Source organism: Tympanuchus pallidicinctus, unplaced genomic scaffold, assembly GCF_026119805.1.
Source record: "Tympanuchus pallidicinctus isolate F22 unplaced genomic scaffold, pur_lepc_1.0 scaffold4, whole genome shotgun sequence".
Lineage (NCBI taxonomy): Eukaryota > Metazoa > Chordata > Aves > Galliformes > Phasianidae > Tympanuchus > Tympanuchus pallidicinctus.
This window is the reverse complement of record NW_026294758.1, coordinates 31605001-31622846: the sequence shown is the minus strand read 5'-3', so window position 1 is coordinate 31622846 and position 17846 is coordinate 31605001. Positions and strand designations below refer to the sequence as shown.

At 39.4% G+C, this 17846-nt stretch overlaps 2 protein-coding genes and 1 long non-coding RNA gene across 5 annotated transcripts in view; 1 reads left to right on the top strand and 2 right to left on the bottom strand.

The window, feature by feature from the left end:
- Positions 1 to 7735, bottom strand: part of SECISBP2 (SECIS binding protein 2) — a 31962-nt gene extending 24227 nt beyond the window's left edge. For 2 of the 3 annotated variants that reach the window (XM_052701169.1, XM_052701170.1), the window contains exons 1-6: positions 7624 to 7674; positions 6072 to 6217; positions 3927 to 4119; positions 2294 to 2423; positions 1628 to 1845; positions 498 to 585 (exon numbers count right to left, since the gene is read on the bottom strand). In XM_052701169.1, coding sequence (XP_052557129.1) covers positions 498 to 585; positions 1628 to 1845; positions 2294 to 2423; positions 3927 to 4119; positions 6072 to 6217; positions 7624 to 7659 — 811 coding nt within the window. In that variant the 5' untranslated portion in view covers positions 7660 to 7674. Of the gene's footprint in view, positions 1 to 497; positions 586 to 1627; positions 1846 to 2293; positions 2424 to 3926; positions 4120 to 6071; positions 6218 to 7623 lie in introns of all 3 variants that reach the window. The other variant, XM_052701171.1, reaches the window with a different exon arrangement.
- Positions 1 to 17846, top strand: part of LOC128089633 (uncharacterized) — a 271376-nt gene that overhangs the window by 165154 nt on the left and 88376 nt on the right. The gene's annotated exons all lie outside the window — the stretch shown is intronic.
- On the bottom strand, positions 8185 to 11330 carry CKS2 (CDC28 protein kinase regulatory subunit 2). Its single transcript, XM_052701253.1, has 3 exons — positions 11146 to 11330; positions 9735 to 9862; positions 8185 to 8492 (listed from the first exon to the last, which is right to left on the bottom strand). The coding sequence occupies exons 1-3, from the start codon at positions 11202 to 11204 to the stop codon at positions 8440 to 8442; spliced, it is 240 nt and encodes a 79-aa protein (XP_052557213.1). The 5' UTR covers positions 11205 to 11330; the 3' UTR covers positions 8185 to 8439.

Below are 17846 nucleotides of genomic sequence, written 5' to 3'. Positions count from 1 at the left end.
GTTATCAGATAACTTCACAGTTACTGGAATAAGAATGCAAAATTCTTACACAATTTTGGAAGAACAAAGAAGTACATACTAGACTCTAGACTGAGAGCTATTTTTTTTTTTAAATTGCTTATCAAGACTGATCATATTTGCTCAGATTTATTGTTGAAAAAACACCTCAACAGACTTCCAGGAATCAATTTGTATTATTTCCTCTCCTAATAAACAGCACAGGAGACATCCACAGAAACATTAGTCCTTCAGCATCAACGAGACAAAAGAAAGAGGACAACTGCAGTTTTGATCTAGTAACAAAATCTATATGCAAGAATATAATCTCATTTGGAAGAAAAGATACAAACTTATTTTTCTTACTTCGTAGTGAGTTTGCTCTTTGGTTTCGTATATATTTGAGAGTTCAGTAGCTCTTGACAATACTTTATTATTCCAAATTGATGAGATACAAGCAGTTCAAATATGAGGAAACAATTTATGTTAGCAGTACTTACCTCTACCATCAAATGAAGAGGGAATTAAGCTTGCTACTGTTTCTTTTAAAGTTTTTGATGAGGCTTTGCTTTCCACAGAATCGGCTTCCTGTAAAATTGAGGGTCAGGTATCACAAAGGTATGAATAAAAAGCACTTGCCTCAAGAAAGCTAAACATTAAAAAGAAGAAATAACAAAATCCTCAACCCACATGGACAAAAGGCATAGAGAATTTTGTAGCCCACTTTTTTTTTTTTGTTACTATTCTTAGTGGAAACATCATTTGGTCCCTATTGTATTTTAAAATATAAGCAAATGCCTCTCTGCTGTTGTCCAAACAAGATGCTTACTTACATTTTACAAAAGCATCCAAACAACGACTCTAAGAATGAACAAGAAAAGGCTTTAACACTGAAAACTACATCCACCCATTAAGTTCAAGCTAGCAATGGAAAAAAGACATAGCAACATTCATTTTTGCCACCACAAGCAGTTTTTCACTTAAAGGTACCAGAAGTCTTATGCTATCTGTATCCTTCAAAATTATTTACCTCTAACAACTGTTGAAAACTCTGATTCAGCGTATGTGACAAACACCTAAATCTGTCAGTACTGCACTTAACAACAACTGCAAAATTAGGATTATGAAAATCTACAAGAATGTTAAGCAATCTTTACATATTAACAATATTTTTCCTCCTTCTAGAATTCACTTTCTAATTTTTCCTCTTTTAGCACAAAGTAACAATTACATACATATATATGTTTTTAAACAAGTTAAAACTTTTCTCTAAATAGCTGCATGCTTATTATTTAAAGGTGAGAGAAAAAACAAGCTGTCAAGAAACCTCAGAGAACACATGTGCTCTGTATATACAAGCCAGAAGTTTAGATCATAGCAGTACCAAACTAAATGTGACAGACCTTGGCTTTCCCAAGCAGCACAGAGAAGGAAGTAATAATGAGAAAAAGAAGGGAGCACAAGCATTAATGCCTCCATCTACAAGAAAAAGCATAAAACCTGTAGCTATGAAACTTCCTGCTTGCAAGCTACTTAAGCAGGTATTAACATGCTGAATGCAAAAATAGTTTCTTGAGCTTTGAAAAGAAAAGAATTTTTATGAGTTCTACAACATGGAAGCATGGCTAACCTCTCTGTTCAACAAAGGAGACATCTGTGGTTGACTAAGGCACATAACGTTACTTTCCACTGAACATGCTTGTCCATTTTTATGATGCACATTCAACATCTCACTGCTTCCCAAACTCTGCAACTTGTGGAAATCCAAAATAGTAGTTTCAAATGCAGGAAAAGACTCTATTTTTGGAGCTTGAGTTGACTTCTTGCTTGCAGTTTTATTGAACCTGTCTGAATAAAGCAAGTACAGTCCAAAAAATAAAACTTGCTTGCAGTCATTTCTGTACAAGTCTTAAAGCACACCAGTGACACAGTCACAGCAATAGTCACAAGAATTATTGCTATAAATACCTGACATGAAAGAAAAAAAACAGAACAAAAAAATCTAGTGATTATAACCAATGTGTTTAGACAATACCAAATTGACAACCAAATGTAAATTCAGATACTTTCTGAGGAATATTTTTGTTTCAATTTCGCTCATGCAACCACCAAACAATTTACTGCTATCATCCATTGTCAAAAAGTCACACAGTAAAAAATATTCTGTTTTTTAACTATTCTAGATGTAGCAACACAATCACAAACTGTAAGTTACAGTACAGACTATTTTATGGATATGCTATGTATTTCAAACCAAATAGCACATTAGTTATACACACTGTAATAGCAATAGTACCTGGCTTCATGGAATCTTTGCTGCCTGCAGAGGTCTGTAATGCAGCCCGTTTCACAATTCTGACAGAAGAATCCTGTCCATCTTGCTTTTTCTTGTCTGATTTCTTTTCATCATCCTTTGCTTTCCTCTGCTGCAAGTATTTGTTAATACATATATTTAGTTAATTTTATTTTAACTTTGTAAAAATCTTCAAGCATTCCATGCACTACAGTCAACTAACTACATATCTGGAGTTTGAAGATACATAATGAATTCTATACCACAACCACATATAACCAACAAAACCAGAACCAAAAACCCATAAAAAACCATAAAAACCATAAAAAAAAAACAAAAGTCAGTTAGAGGTCTGTTACTGTATTTTATTTTCCTTGTTAAATGTGCTACCTGTGTCACATATTACATACACTCAAGAGGGATTATTCCACATTTCTATGCAACTACACATTTAAGATCTTATTATTGACAGCATTATCAATAGTTTATAACCAGCTGGACTTACATTGTCCAGTTCTTATTTTCTGCAACTGAGTTTCTTCTAGAAAAGAGCTAAAATTCTAAAAGCATTCCAAGTTTTTTACTAAGCTAAGTTACAATCAAAACAAGACTGTTGTAATAACACAGCAAACATACACAGCAGAGTGTAATTAGAAAAGCTATATGTACATGTTCCCAATAAAGCAAATATTCACCTATACTATACAGAAGCCTCATGATTCTTGCAAGCACCACTCTTTGGCAGAATTGGGCTGAAGAATCAGAGAGGCAGGCAAGCAACAGGCATCCATGCAAATTATGCTGCATCAAACTAGACACATGGCTTAAATCTGTTCAGAGGATTTGGAATTAAATTCTAAGTACTTCCAGGAGCAACACTATTTTCTGGAGTGGGAGGATACTCCATGGCCTGGAAAGCTGTATTATTAAAGCCCCAGGAGATGTGATCAAATTATTGCAAAGCCACGAAGTTCTAGTTCTCTCTTAAAGATCCCAAAAGGTAAATTTCGAGTGCCAAAAAGACCATCAAACAGTACTCAGCTAAGCCTGGGTTTACTTAGACCACAGAACTGCCTCCCCTCTAAAAACCACTGAAGATTTTTGTTGAACATCGGTTTCACTTTTGACTGAGGGTACTTCTAATGTGAGCCTTTATTCCCTCTCCACTCCAATACGTTCCTGCTCTCATTTGGATTGTTTTCTGCAGCAGGCTTTGGAAATGTTTGAACAATAAATGCGGTCCAATCACGTAATGGCCATACAACTGATCACAGCCATCAATTCTCTATAATTTATGCTTGTGAAGGCTGCTGCTACTGTGCTCTAAAAAAAGCACCAAACTCCAGCAGCAAATGAAGGAAAGCATGGTTCACAAACATAATATGGTTTTGTTTTTTTTCACCCAAGTGCTGCTTTATGAGGAAAAACAACACATTCCTCTTATGTTCCAAAAACATTTTTTGGAAAACTATACTAACTGTAGAATGTGATTAACTTTTTTGAAATCTGAAGTTGGCCTCATTAATACCCCATTAATACCATCATTTCCTACACAAAGAGTCACTTCAAAAATGAACAAAGCATTCAGACTACTTTAAAGTAAGAATTTAATTTTTTTAAAAGTGTGTTCGCTCACCTTTAAAAGACTCTTACTTTCTTGTCTGATTGGATACTTTTGTTCTGCAGATTCACTGACTATTCTGGAATCATTACAGTATGTTGACCCATTTGAATGATACTGTGAGGCAGCTACTGGATTTGTATTTGAAACAACATCAGGTGAGCAAGAGCTGCTGGAGTATTCATTTAATGCAGGATCTCCCACAACACTATGTAATGGACATTGAGAAAGAGATTGAGAGGTCATCCCCAGGCAAATCTTCAGCATATAGTCATTGCCTACATAAATATATCATTCGTTAGCTGAAGAATTTGTTTAACAAGAAAGCTATGTTCCAAATGAAAAGTATTTCATGTTATTTCAACCAACTATTTACTCACTGCCATATGTTCTTTAAAAAATAATGTATTTTGTTTCGGATAAAATATGCAGTTTGTAGCAAATACTTAAAAATACAGATGTTACGTGCTTCAAGTTGCAAACCTAGTCTACTTGAGAGTTACAGCCCTCATTTCTGTTTAAGGTTGCTAACTTTCTTCATATGTATTTTTGTTAGGCTTTTTCTTGTGAAACAAACCAAAAGCACAGTAGAACTACATAAGATGCATTATGCATTTAACTAATAAAAACACAGACACTGAACAGTGAAACCCATCTTAAGATGTCATAGCAACAAAGTAGGAGCATCTTACGGGGACATAAAGCATGTGTGAAATACAATACAAAATTGTTACAGCCAGTAAATGGACTGCAGTTAACCGTAATACTGATGAAAGCACAACATGTTTTCTGTGACGTGTCTGTGGCATGCCTTTCCTTCAATTGTGAACTTCAAAGTTTCCTTCTAATTTCACTCTATACTTTCTGCAGAAACTATACACTGAAATCCAGATTTGATAAGGGAGACCTGGTAGACAGCTCAGCACCACACAGCTATTCATTCACTTCCTCACAATGGGATGGAGAAAGAATTCAAGGAAAAGAAAAGTAAAAACCTATGCGTTGACATAAAAATAGATTAATAGTAAAGAAAAGTGAGGGAAAAAGAAAGCTGTATCCAAAGTTGTTCAGCACAAAATGGACAACATCTCAACCTCAGGTCTGTAACAAAAAAGTGAAAAATGTCCCACCAGAACAAGATGCTTCTGCAATTCTGATAGATTGTAGTCAAAACAACTGTTATAATCAGTTTACAAAAAAAAGTAATACATCTGAGTCACAATAGAAACTACAGCTCAGTGCCAACAGGGCAAAACGCTCATGAGAATACTACTTCTGTCCCTGATCTTTCTAATGCTAAAAAATACCTTATGTGAGACCATACTCATCTCATTGCTAAACACATATTACACATAAAAATGGGTTGAAGTAATCCCTGTAAATAAAATGGCTGACATACTAAGAAAGCCTAGAATGAATATGTTCTCTAGGGCTTTAAATGAACTTTTTAAGGACATAACAGTAATTTTACAGTAATTTCAAAGTCAATTCAATGTTCAGAGTTCTACTAACCTGAGAAGCAACTGGAGAGCTAAATCACATAAAAAAATTATGACAATATTCAATTATTTCCTATCCCACTATGTGGGCTTTCTTCTAGGCTGCTTTGGGCTTAACAATCCAATTATAAATCTATTATGAAAGCCTGTTTTTCAGGCCTCATTAGAAAAATACTTCAAGAAGCCTCTTATGTTCTAAGTCTTACTTTCCTGGGACATGGAGGTTGTGAAAAGGAGATTGAGGAGTAATCTCATACATTCATGGTAGGAAAAACACTCCTAGAGGATAGTTGTCCCTCTTCCTTCTTACTTGATTCTGTTTGTTTCAGCTTTGTCATAACACAACCATTCTTTCACTCAAGAACAAAATTCAGCTCTTTTGAAAGCACAAAATGGCCAGAATAATCATTACAATCAAGCTGTCTTTAATAGTCCATGCATGAGCTTTAATAGTCCAATATGGGCCTTCAGAAACAAGAGGTGAGATACTGATATACACCTGAAGAATAGAAATATAGAAATCTAAATCTTGAGGACAAGGGCAAGAATGTATTTGGTCAGAATATTAACATATCAGAGCTTTGACTTTCTGAGAGTAATCAATGTCCAAAACTGGAATGTTAAAATCCCCCAAGAAATAAGATTCAGAAAATATACATACTTATCCAAAGATGGTTCCTGAGCAAATGTGTAGCCTGTAGTTAAGTACCTAGGAAAGACACATGCTGCTGAGGGTTCTGACCATGCCACAGTTACCGCTGCATATTTTGGAACAAATGATTTGACCTCTGCTGACAACTCGATGCCCTGAGAAACAAAAGGTTTTTTGGCTACATGCATTTTGAGATTAATATTCTAAGTGAAAAATATACTTACCCTGTGAGCACAACCCTCATAGAAAAGTTTGCTCTCTTCCAGCAGAACACAAAAAGCAAAGCTCACCAAAAAGAAAGAAGCAAAACCAAGGAACCCTAAGCAAAACATGGCTTCTCTGGAAAACCATTTCCTTTAATATCCACATCTAACATGTAATACTTGTAAAAGTCATTTACACAGAGTAACAGAATATGCAGTAAGCACTAGTACACAAACTCTCAGTTTAGATTCAAACAACTTGATCTAAAACTCACAGTGTGTGACTAACACTGCCATAACATCTGACTCTGCAAGTACATATTAATAATAAAGGCTTTGTGTATACTTGTATTTGAAATTAGTCTGTGTGGAAAAATGCTTAATTATAAAGCATTCTCATTTTTTAAACGGTGTAAATCCACTATGGCAGATTTTCCATTTGTTCTGAAGTACCACTGAATTTAAACTGGATATGCATATGTAGCAGCACTGAGATAAAGGTCAGTGTACTCGCTGCCATTACAGCATCACATGGCTTTTATTCAGTGCAATAAATGCAACAGGTCATTAGCCACTTGTCTATTTCTGGGTTAAACAGCATGCTGTATGAACACTGAGGTCCTCTTTTCACTTGCCAAGGCCAATTTCAGTAACTAAATAACATAGTAATCTTGAAAACACTTGAACAGTAGTTCCAACGTTTAGGCATATATATTGGGCTCGCTGCTCCTTCTGGTTGCTGCACTGACTTCATCACAAACACGTAAGGAACTCTGACAGACTAAAGAAGAATAGAAGGAGCTGCAAACTCCTCCACTCCTGAACCTACTGACAGTCCCAACTACACGCTGAGCTGCCACTTCAACAGTGGGAAATGGAATGTATATTCCACACAGTAAGCATGTAACAAACACACAGGTGTGTAACTATACAGAAAGTACGCAGGGAAGGAAACTGGGATCGGTTATTTGGGTTTGGCCCCCAGACGGCAGCGCAGCACACCGCGGGCACAAGCCGCGGCCGCAGGCGGGGCTCACTCGGTCCCCTGCGAGTACCTCCGGCAGGGACACAGCCGCCGGGCAACAATGCGTCTCCAGGCCCCCGAGGCGCACCGCCTATGCGCTCGGCCCGGCCCAGCCCCGCCGGGAAGTTCCATCACGCAGCGGCCAACAGAGCGGCGGGCGACCTGCGAGCCGCGCCTCGTCCCCCTCCCGGCTCCAGGCCTCATCGGGCCCTCAGACATCCCTGCTGACGCGCCGGGCGTGCGATCCCCGCAAGCGGATGGGTGCGGGGCCATGGACCGGGGCGATCACTCCACGCAACAAGCCGAGGACACGCGGGGCTGGCGCCGCACTCACCTCGCTGCCTCGGCCAGGGCGCCTCTCGGCGAACATGGCGAGAGCTTCGTTCCGCCACTCCGCTCGCCCCGCGACGCCGCGCCCGGGCCTACGGCGCGCCGCGATGACGTCCGTCCAACGGCGCGCACAGGGTCGAACGGGCACGAACGGGGAAGTAGGAGGTTCCGCCTGAACGTGAGAAGAAATTACTTTGCGGATGAGTCATCACGGGAACAAGCTCCCCGGAAAGGTTGTGGAGTCTCCTGTGGAAATATTCAAGACCGTCCGGGCACTTTAATGCATAACGTACTGTAGGGAGCCTGCCTTAGCAGGGGGTGGGTCCTCCAGAAGCCCCTGCCAAACCTCTACGGTTCTGTAATTCACCTAGTTAAAGTTTCTCCACAAGGTAATTTGCTTTGTCTGGTGAATTAGATCTCTATAGGGGTTTAGATTTCATAGAGCACAACAAGCAGGGTTTATTTCTTTATGCCTAGCGGTGAACTGCCTTTGAGCATGCAACATTTTAGCAGAAAAGCCAAGTGCAAAAGTTATTACATGCAGGATTAAAAAAAATGACTCAAAGCATACAATAGTAAACTTTATTAAAGAGAACTCATTTCAGACTAAGAGACATTAAAAATTAAATTCCACTTCTCTTTGAAAGAATAGCAGCCTAATAGAAATTGTATTTGACTGAGCTTTGTTGCTGTGAATAATACAGCTCATGCACAGGTACAGTTGTATGTTTTGTACATAAAAGTATTCACTGAATACTACCAACATATATACATGCAAACACAAACTTCCAGAAGATTGAGAATATTTTTAGACAGTAGTTCATTTCTGATCATCTTTTGGAAGAGGTCTTCTAAAGAGAAGAATGTGTGGCTCTGTGGGAATAAAATTGAACAAAGTGTCAGTCTGTTCTCTAAGCCTTGATGAGAAGCATTTCATCAATTCAGTGAGGCCTGAACAATACCACTGAATAAGAAATGGATAAATCAAGCGTAGGATTTCAAGGATAAATCAAGTGTAGGATTTACAGACCAATTCTACAGTAACCTTAGAGGTCACAAACATGTAACTTAAAATTTATACCAAAAGTTGACAGTATAATAAACTTATAAAGGAAGTACAGCAAATATAGGAATTAACACTCACTCTTCATTGCATTATTTTAATTACTCAGTATATGAGTATAACAGTACAAGAAACTGCTGATGCTGTTCTTGTGAGGTATATACTATCAAACATCAACAAAAGCCATTTCAGTTAATATAGCTAGCTTCAGTTAGTACTGACCTGACTCAACTGCAAACCCTTCCAAAAAAATCCCATTCAAAAATATCAAAGGTATCCAGGTAAGAGAAGTTTTGAAAGGGTAGACTAGTTTCTTCATCATTTTTTTTGGAAATTTGGAATTTCATGAGGTCGGCTTTAATTCAGCCTAATTAACAAGTACCAGGTATGGCTATTTTAGTACACAATGATTAGAGAGGTTTAAGGTCTTTGTAATCTTTTAATTGAAAGGCTGTATTTAGTAGACAACTACTAGACCTAAAACTATATCATGGATTTTTCAGAACATTAGTGCAGGACATGGTCTACATGAGCATCTGCTGGGTTTTTCTACTAAGCAGGCGTACCAGGTACATTACATAGAAATATGCTGCTATATGAAGTTTTCCTCAGCCACTGATATTCTAACATTGTACTTATATGATGTCACAAAAAACCTATTGCAGAGGCAGAGTACAAGCAAGTTCGAACAAGATGCTCTTTAAGGTCCATTCTGAAGTACTCTACAACTTTGATTTGTCAGTATACAGAGAAAGCATGAACCTAGAACCAAACTAGTATTTTCCAATCAGTTCCAAGACTCAGAGGTGAAATTTACACACAAAAAAAATCTCCGGTGTTGCTTAGGTTGCTACCCAACCTAAATAACAAGGAGCTGACAAAAGAAATCAAAAACAATGAAAACAGTTAGAAGCAAATTCGACAGCAGGAGCAACTACTCATCTTCATACTTCAGTTGAGCACCAGTCTTGGATATTTTAAGTAATTTTTTTTTTTTTTTTTAATATATTTTAGACTCTTTTTTTCCATCAGTCTTATTCATCTGTATTTACCTGGTTTGTGGATCATATAATGAACCCATCCAAGACTTTGCTGAACTCCAAGGCTTCTCCATTCCTCTTCAGACAGAAGATGAGTTTTTGGCATTCGTTTTAAGAGTTCTCTTGGCAGCATTACATGCCTGTAGATTAGTAATTAACATATTACACCCTAGATATCTTGCACAGGTCTCTGCTAAAATATATTAAGCAAGTCCATTTATGATTACCAGCATTCCCTAGAAACTTCTTTACTATGAGAGTGGTGAGGTGCTGGAACAGGCTGCCCAGAGAGGTTGTGGAAGACCCTAGAGGTGTTCAAGGCCAGATTGGATGGTGCCCCGAGCAGCCTGGTCTAGTATTAAAAGGGGAGGTTGGTGGCCTTGTATGTGGCAGGGGGGGTTGGAGACTCATGATCCTTGAGGGCCCTTCCAACCCTGGCCATTCCAGAAAGAATCCTAGGGTGCTCTTGGATACCAGCAATTATGGAACATCAATTCCAAAACTCAATTTTAAATGTGCAATTGTATATTGAGACAGCAATCACCCTAAAAGAGGTTAAATCCCCTGCATGCTCTAATTACGGTACTCGTACTTAAGGATGTGTTACCAGCAATTGTCCGTGATAAAAACAATTTAAAAAAAAAAACTAAACAGTGACCCCACACATTTCTAATGCATTGAGAAAGTCACTCTTGTTTGTATTTTGTAGTGAATATATTTTCTATAGAGATTATGGTGCTAGTTTTTAAAGACTAATACCACTTTATACTAAAACACTACTAAACACTACTAAAACACTAATACCACTTAGGAACCTGAGGTAAGAAACCTAAGACCCTCTTTCCGCATTTGCAAGTTCCTTTATCATAAAAAAGGTGTTCCATCTCGTTTCTGAGGCCAAATAACTATTAAGAGTTAGCAGGAGACAGGTACTCAGGCTCCAGGTAGCAAAAACAGTTCTTGCAGTTTGCAGTAGTGCTTAAAAGAACATCTAGAAAACTGTAAACGGTACTGGTAAATGAACTGCAGAACCAACTAGTACTATTGCAGACCCTTGAAAACCAGCAGGTAGAGTACTGTCTGAAGGACTTCATAAAGTGCATCTATCAGCACTACACTTCGAAACGGACGTAAGAAATGTTTCCGCTGAGGCCTCAGCTGGTGAGCGGCAGCGAGAGCCTACCCTGCCCGCGCGGGAAAGAGATCGGCCGAGAGCAGCGTTCCCCGTCTGGGCGAAAGCCGAAAGGAATCCTAGGGCGAGAGAGCGAGGCGCTACCTCCAGCCTTCAGCCCATCTACCTCCATAGAGACCACAGACACAGCTTTATCCTCGAAGAAAACAGGAGCGCCGGGCAACAGCCTCGGGGCAGCCAGCAGAACTCCCTCCCTCTTCCCTGAGCCCGTGCTCCGAAGCTGTTTCGTACCGGTACTCGTATTGCTCGTCAAAGTACTTTTCGGAGTAGTAGATATCCTTGTGAGCCATAGCGAAAAGCAGTAGAACTCTAGGCGCGATATGATGTACTCACGAACCCCCTAACGAGTAACTGCCAGGCTCGAGCCCGCTCCGTTTGAATCTATCGACTCTATTGCCTATTGGTCTGCCGGCATAGCCAATGACGACCATCAGGCACTTTTCATGTCCCGCCCTTTCGCCGACCCACCAATCATTGGAAGACTCAGAGTAAAAGTGCAGACAGCCGGGAGAGGAGGAAGGCGGGACCTGGGTCGGGGCGCGCCGCCGGAGCAGCGCAGTGATTGGTCGGTGAAGTGGTTGGCTTGTTCCAGTACGTTCTGGAGCGGGTTGGGTAGGGAGGTTGTGGCGGTTGTTGGTTGCTAGTCCCGTGCCAGTCTCGTTGACTGCTGTCCGGTAAACTTCCTAGCGTGTGGGGGCGGCTTCCTTATGACGGGCAACGGGTGGAGGCTCCTCCTACCGCCTCCAAGTTTAAGTTAAATGTGTAGCGCACTCGGATCTGGCAGGTGCTGTGTCCTGCGTCATGGAATCAAGCAGCGGGTTGGAAGGGACGTCAACGACAACCAAGTTCAAGCCCCTGCTACAGGCAGTTACCATCCACTAGATCACACTCTAGATCAGGCTTCGAGAGCCCCATCCAGCTTGGTCTTGAACACCCTCAGGGACGGAGCATCCACAGCTTCTCTGGGAAGCCTGTGGTAGTACCTCATCACTCTCTCTTTTGAAAAATGTACCCCTGACATCTAATCTAAATTTTCCCTTGTATCCTAAAACCATTTCCTCTTCTCCTTTGACTATAAACCCGTGTAAAAAGTTGATCTCCCTTCTCTTTATAAATCTCCCATTAAATATTGGAAAGCTGTAATGAGGCCTCTCCCAGAGCCTTCTCTTCTGCAGGCCAAGCAAGCCCAGTTCCTTCAGCCTGTCTTCACAGCAAAGGTGCACCAGTCCTCTTATCAACTTCATCTTCCTCTGCTTCCTTCAACAGCTGTTCATCATTCTTGTACTGGGTGCCTGGAGTCTGGACTGGAGCCTGGAGTCACATTGGTATTCCAGAATGGGCCTCATGAGGGCAACGTAGACAGGGAGAATTACTTCCCTCACCCTGCTGACCACCCTTCTTTTGATGCAACCCAGGATGCAGCTGGCTTTCTGGGCTGCAAGAGCAGACTGCACTTCACAGCTGCACGCAATCCCATCATCAATATAATTGATAAAGATGTTAAAGAGGAATTGTCACAATACAGACCCCTAGGGTACATAACTTTGTACTCAGTTTTTGATTGTGAAATGCTCTGCTCACTGGCCTTACCAGGTCATTGTTCCTGTACATGGTACAGCATGTTACTTGTACAGGAAAATAATTGATTTCCAGGGAGTTTTTATTGCAGCACTGGGAATTCCTGAGATACCCTTATGTTCTTCACTTTGCTGCTTCTGCTTTGGCCTGAGGACAGTGCTCACAGCTCAGGCCCAGAGTGCAGTAACAAACATCAGGTGCAGATGCATTCATGTACCAATCTGCAAGCCTTCTTACGCAGAAAACTAACACAGTAAATATTTTCTTAGTAAAATACTAGCAGCAAGTTCCCAGAATCTGAAAGGTAATGAGAGATGAGTTATTTTTTTCAGTATGTAAAAAGTGAATACTGTGTTTTCCCACTCGAGTTATTTCCTGGGTTCAGTTGACCTCGAAGATTAGACAGGCTTTGTGTTGTCCAAAAGGCTGCTTTTCTCTTTGAAATATCTTTTCTGTTCTCTCTATTGCTTCTCAAGAGAAACCTAGATTAATTTTCTGCTTTCACAGTCTATCAGAAATGCATGTTTTGAATCCTGTCATGTAATGCTTCTGCTGAAACTGTTCTAAAAGCTTTTTGCTATTTGAAATTTGAAGCTATGCAAGGCTGTCATGCTGAGACAATGGCTTCAATAGGGACTGCTATTTTCAGCAGCAGAGCACCCTTAAAGTGGAAGCAGTCTGAAGCCTTGAATCTAAAGTTTAAAACAGTTTGAATAAACATTAAAATGAGTTTGTTTCTCTAACAGGCAACATCACCCTAAGCAAGGATTTGGATGGTACATGCTGATGTTTTTTATAATCTGACAGTAATATTTTTCCTTTAACTGAACTGAATCTGAGAGCACATTTACACAGATCATTTACAGGCAAAATGGAACAAGTACATTTATATGGGTTCTGTTAGTTGTCAAATACATTTGTTAGCAAAAATACTCAACATAAATATAAAATCCAATGAATAATTAAGTATAATAATTAAATAAATCGCCTGTAAGTTTCCTAAAGTTTTGGCTAAATTGAATAAAATATATGTGTTTTTTAACTTAGTTTCCAGGCAGCACAATGGTTATTTTTTAACAGTGAAGTCAAGTGTACCCAGAATACTTAGTTAGGAATGGCAGTATTTAATGATGGAAATGGAAAAACACTTCAACAAAGGGATTCTGCTGCATTGAATATGTTTTCTCTGTATACTTTTCTCATGTATACTGAATTGGAGAGAAAATTGACCTTAATGGTAGCCTACGTATAAGCCTCCTCTGAGTACTCAGATGTAAAAGTCTGGAGTTTCTTTAAAGCAGCATTTTCTTTCATTCGAAACACAATTATACCAAACAATGATTTTAAAGAGGATTAAATGAATTCTTGGGAAGGTTAGCATTCAGTTTTGCTTTAGATCCCTCAAAATATTTTGAATACACTTGTTCCTCAGGACTGAAGAACTGTATTTCTTAATCAACCAGCAGAAATAACATAATGAACATGCTGTTCGTTGCAGTCTAAGTCTAGGAGATATTCTGTTAGTATTGGAATGCCATTTCAGCTCCTTCTTTCATTGTTTCTTTTCCCTTGCTTGACTGGATAGATTGGTGTACCACAGCTGTACAATTAACTTGCTTAGTTCCACTGTTAACATCTTTCTAAAAAGAAAAACTTAAATTAGGGATATCATTTGTAAAAATACTTCATAAAAATATAATAAGCTTAATGCATGGGCTATGAGAAATTCAAACAGTCACAATGTTCTTACGATTGCATGTAATTCAGGAACTAAGTTACTGTGGATAAAAAAAATTCTGTGACTAATAGCTGAAGGAGAAGTTGTAAAGTTTCCCATCTGTGGTCTTCAGAACAATTTCTTATTATAACTTTCTGCAGCATGTTCTGTTGAGTTCTATGAGACATCTGAAAAATTGAAGTTTAATAAACTTTTACTACAGTTCTGTTTTTAAACATGTTCTTCCAAGACACTGTCTTCAATGTATTCTCCTAAATAGAACAAGAACACAGTCAAGGAATCCTTTTGTCTTCTTCATGAGTTATACTCATATGTGCAGTTAATAATTTGTGAATAATTCACATGCATATCACATTCATTATATATAATAATGAACCGTTAACAGTGTGTTTATACTTTTAATCTCTTCCATTTGAAAACAAGGATCAAGCTGTTATGCTTTCTGTTGAATTTGATTCGTGATCATCAAACCTATTGTTTAATTTCATTCAAACATAACAGAAGTAGTCATAAATAAATTATTACAGATTTCATGGTAACAGAGCAGAAATATTCTGATGAAGAAAGGCATTATAGTAAACTCAAACCGTACTGGACACCGAAGAATCTGCATGGGAAGAAAAAACATATGCATACCTCTGTTGTAAATATCCGCCAGCCTTTGGTGCACATGCCACTCACAAACCATGAATCTGTACAATTCAGTCTCCTTTGATTCTGTTCTTCATTGACTGTGATGTACGTGTAGCTTCACATGGTATTTGCCTAGTATTTCACAGCTTTAGAAATCATCAAAACACTGGCCCTATAGACCTAAATAAGATTGTTTGCATGTCTAAAATAAACAATATTTGTCTTTGCAGACTTGATTTTCAGAATTAATTTATTGGATTTTAGATACTTAAAATCAGATTTATTGCCAAAATCAATTTGAAATATCTTTTCAGTAGCATTGAGTTATTTGTATGCTAATTAATTTCTCTTCAGTTAATTGAAGAAAACCAATTATTAATCTTTTGTTCTTCATTTCACATGGGATTGTGAACTATTTCTGGGAGAGCCTAAATAAGGATGCAGTGTTTTGATGGTTGTGCTAGCTTATTTATAGATAAGCTTTATCTATAAATAAGCTTTATCTATAAATAAGCTAGCACAAGTTTTGGAAATAATCTACATGAATTACAGTGCATTGCCATCAGAGAAAGGTTAAACTGAATTTAGAAACAGAGCAAATTACAGATACTCCTTCCATTACCTGCACTGATTCAAGAACTGTCTTTTGCAGACATTCTTGAATGAATTAATTCCAAGTCATAAAGAAGTCCAACCTGCAGGGTGAGAATAAGAGATACACAATCTCTCAGGTTCTGATCATAGAATCATAGAATGGCCTGGGTTGAAAAGGACCATCATCTAGTTTGAATCCCCCTGCAATGGGCAGGGTTGCCAGTCACTAGACAAGGCTGCCCAGAGCCACATCCAGCCTGGCCTTGAATGCCTCCAGAGATCGGTCATCTACAACCCCAATCTCTCTGGGTAACCTGTTCCAGTGCATCACCATCCTCTAAATGAAAAACTTCCTCCTAATATCTAACCTGAATCTCTCCTAAGTTTAAAACCATTCCCCCTTATTCTGTCACTATCAACCCATGTAAACATGTCCCCCCTCCTGTTTATATGTTTCCTTCAAGTACTGAAAGGCCGCAGTGAGGTCTCCCTGGAGCTTCTCCAAGCTAAACAAGCCCAATTCCCTCAACTTTTCTTCATAGCAGAGGTGCTCCAGCCTTCTGATCATCTTAGTGGCCCTTGTCTGGAAACTCAACCAGGGTTAGGGTTAGGGTTAGGGGGATTCCAAGAGTTCCACATCTTTCCTGTGCTTGGGCCCCCAGGCCTGGACACAGTACTCCAGGTAGGGCCTCACAAGAGCAGAGTAAAGGGGGACAGTCACCTCCCTCTCCCTGCTGGCCACTCCTCTTTTAATGCAGCCCAGAACACAGCTGGCCTTTTGGGCTGCAAGCGCACACTGGTAACTCATGTCCACCAGGACCCCCAAGTCCTTCTTCACATGGCTGCTCACAAGGAGATCTTCCTGCAGTTTGTATGAATACCTGGGGTTGCCCAGGCCCAAGTGCAGCACCCTGCTCTTGACCTTACTGAATCTCATTAGGTTTACATGGGACCACTTCTCCAACCTGTCCCTCTGTATGACTTCCGTTCCCTCCAGTGTATTGACTGCAGCGCTCAGTTTGGTGTCATCTGCAAACTTGCTGAAGGTGCACTCAGTTCTTTTGTCTGTGTAACTGATAAAGATGTTGAAGAGTGCTAGTCCCACGACCAACCCCTGAGGAAGTTGTGACCAGCCTCTACCCAGACAAAGAACCATTCATCACAACCTGTGGCTGCAACCAATCAACCAGTTATTAATTCATTGAACAGTCCATCTTTGAAATCCATACCTCTTCAGTTTAGAGAGAAGGATGTGGCAAGGGTCCATTCAAAGCCTTTGCAGTTGTCATTAGATAGATGACATAGATGACATGATAGATCAGTAGATGACATTAGATCTATTGCCTCTCCCTTGTCCATCAGTCCATCACTCTATTCTAGAAGGCCACCAGATTGGTCAGGCAAGATCTGCCCTTGGTGAAGCTGGCTGCCTTGCATCACCTCTTCGTCTTGTATGTGCCTTAACATAGCTTTTAGGAGAATATGCTCCATGATCTTCCCACGCACAGAGGTCAGGCTAATCTTTTTGGACTAGCATAGATCTATGTCATTAAATGGAGATTTAATTCTCTTACATTTTCTCCCTGTAAATTTTCCTGTAAAGAGTGTCCTAAACTTTATCATAGGAGTACAGTTCCGATCTGAAGAGCCACACTCAGTATTCCCGTACTAACCAAAATCAGTAATGCTAAAATTAGGAGATAATTATTTCCATAGCAACTAATGTTCATTCGGCAAATTTAGGACGGTACCATATAACGTCTGGAGAATAAAGTACCAGAATATACTGTTGATGATGAGGCAGAGCCCTGCTAAGATTTTTTCGTGTAGGCTGTGCAACGTGACAGTATCTTGAAGCAGACCTATGGAAAAAAATTGCAGTGGAATCGCCTCAGATTTTTTTTTTGGTTACTGCTTATTTTTGGGACAGTGATTGAATGATTAGAGTAATGGCTTTATTTAAATTTAAAAATGTCAGTGCTATATCTGAGAAAAAGCCATTTTATCCAAACATGTCTCTACAGCTTTCTGTATTGGATACCTAGGGAAGAGTGTAAGGGTAGTTGTAGTAAGTAGTATATGATCATATCTTTCCAGATTACTCTTAGATTTTAGTGATTGCTGATCCAGGATGTGACAGCCCCCAAACATTTTTTGTTTCATCAGTTTTACAGTCATGTTCAGGCCTATGTAAATTTCCTGCATCCATCGCATCTTGTAGCAAGGAGTTCCATGGCTGAACAAGCTTCTTTGGGAGCACAGGCACCTCAATTTGTTTGTATTATATCTGCCCGATCCTTGTGAACAATGTATTCTTTGTTCCAGATGTCTGTAATTTCTAGGATTCACATGCAGGTGCATTATAGACTAGGATTTTGAATTTGAGCCC

Excerpts from the sequence above, each read along its gene's own strand:
- CKS2 (XM_052701253.1), bottom strand. The coding sequence starts at position 11,204 with ATGGCTCACAAGGATATCTACTACTCCGAAAAGTACTTTGACGAGCAA. Across the intron at positions 9,863-11,145 it reads GACGAGCAATACGAGTACCG|GCATGTAATGCTGCCAAGAG; the intron begins GTACGAAACAGC and ends ACTAATCTACAG. Across the intron at positions 8,493-9,734 it reads TTATATGATCCACAAACCAG|AGCCACACATTCTTCTCTTT; the intron begins GTAAATACAGAT and ends TTATTCCCACAG.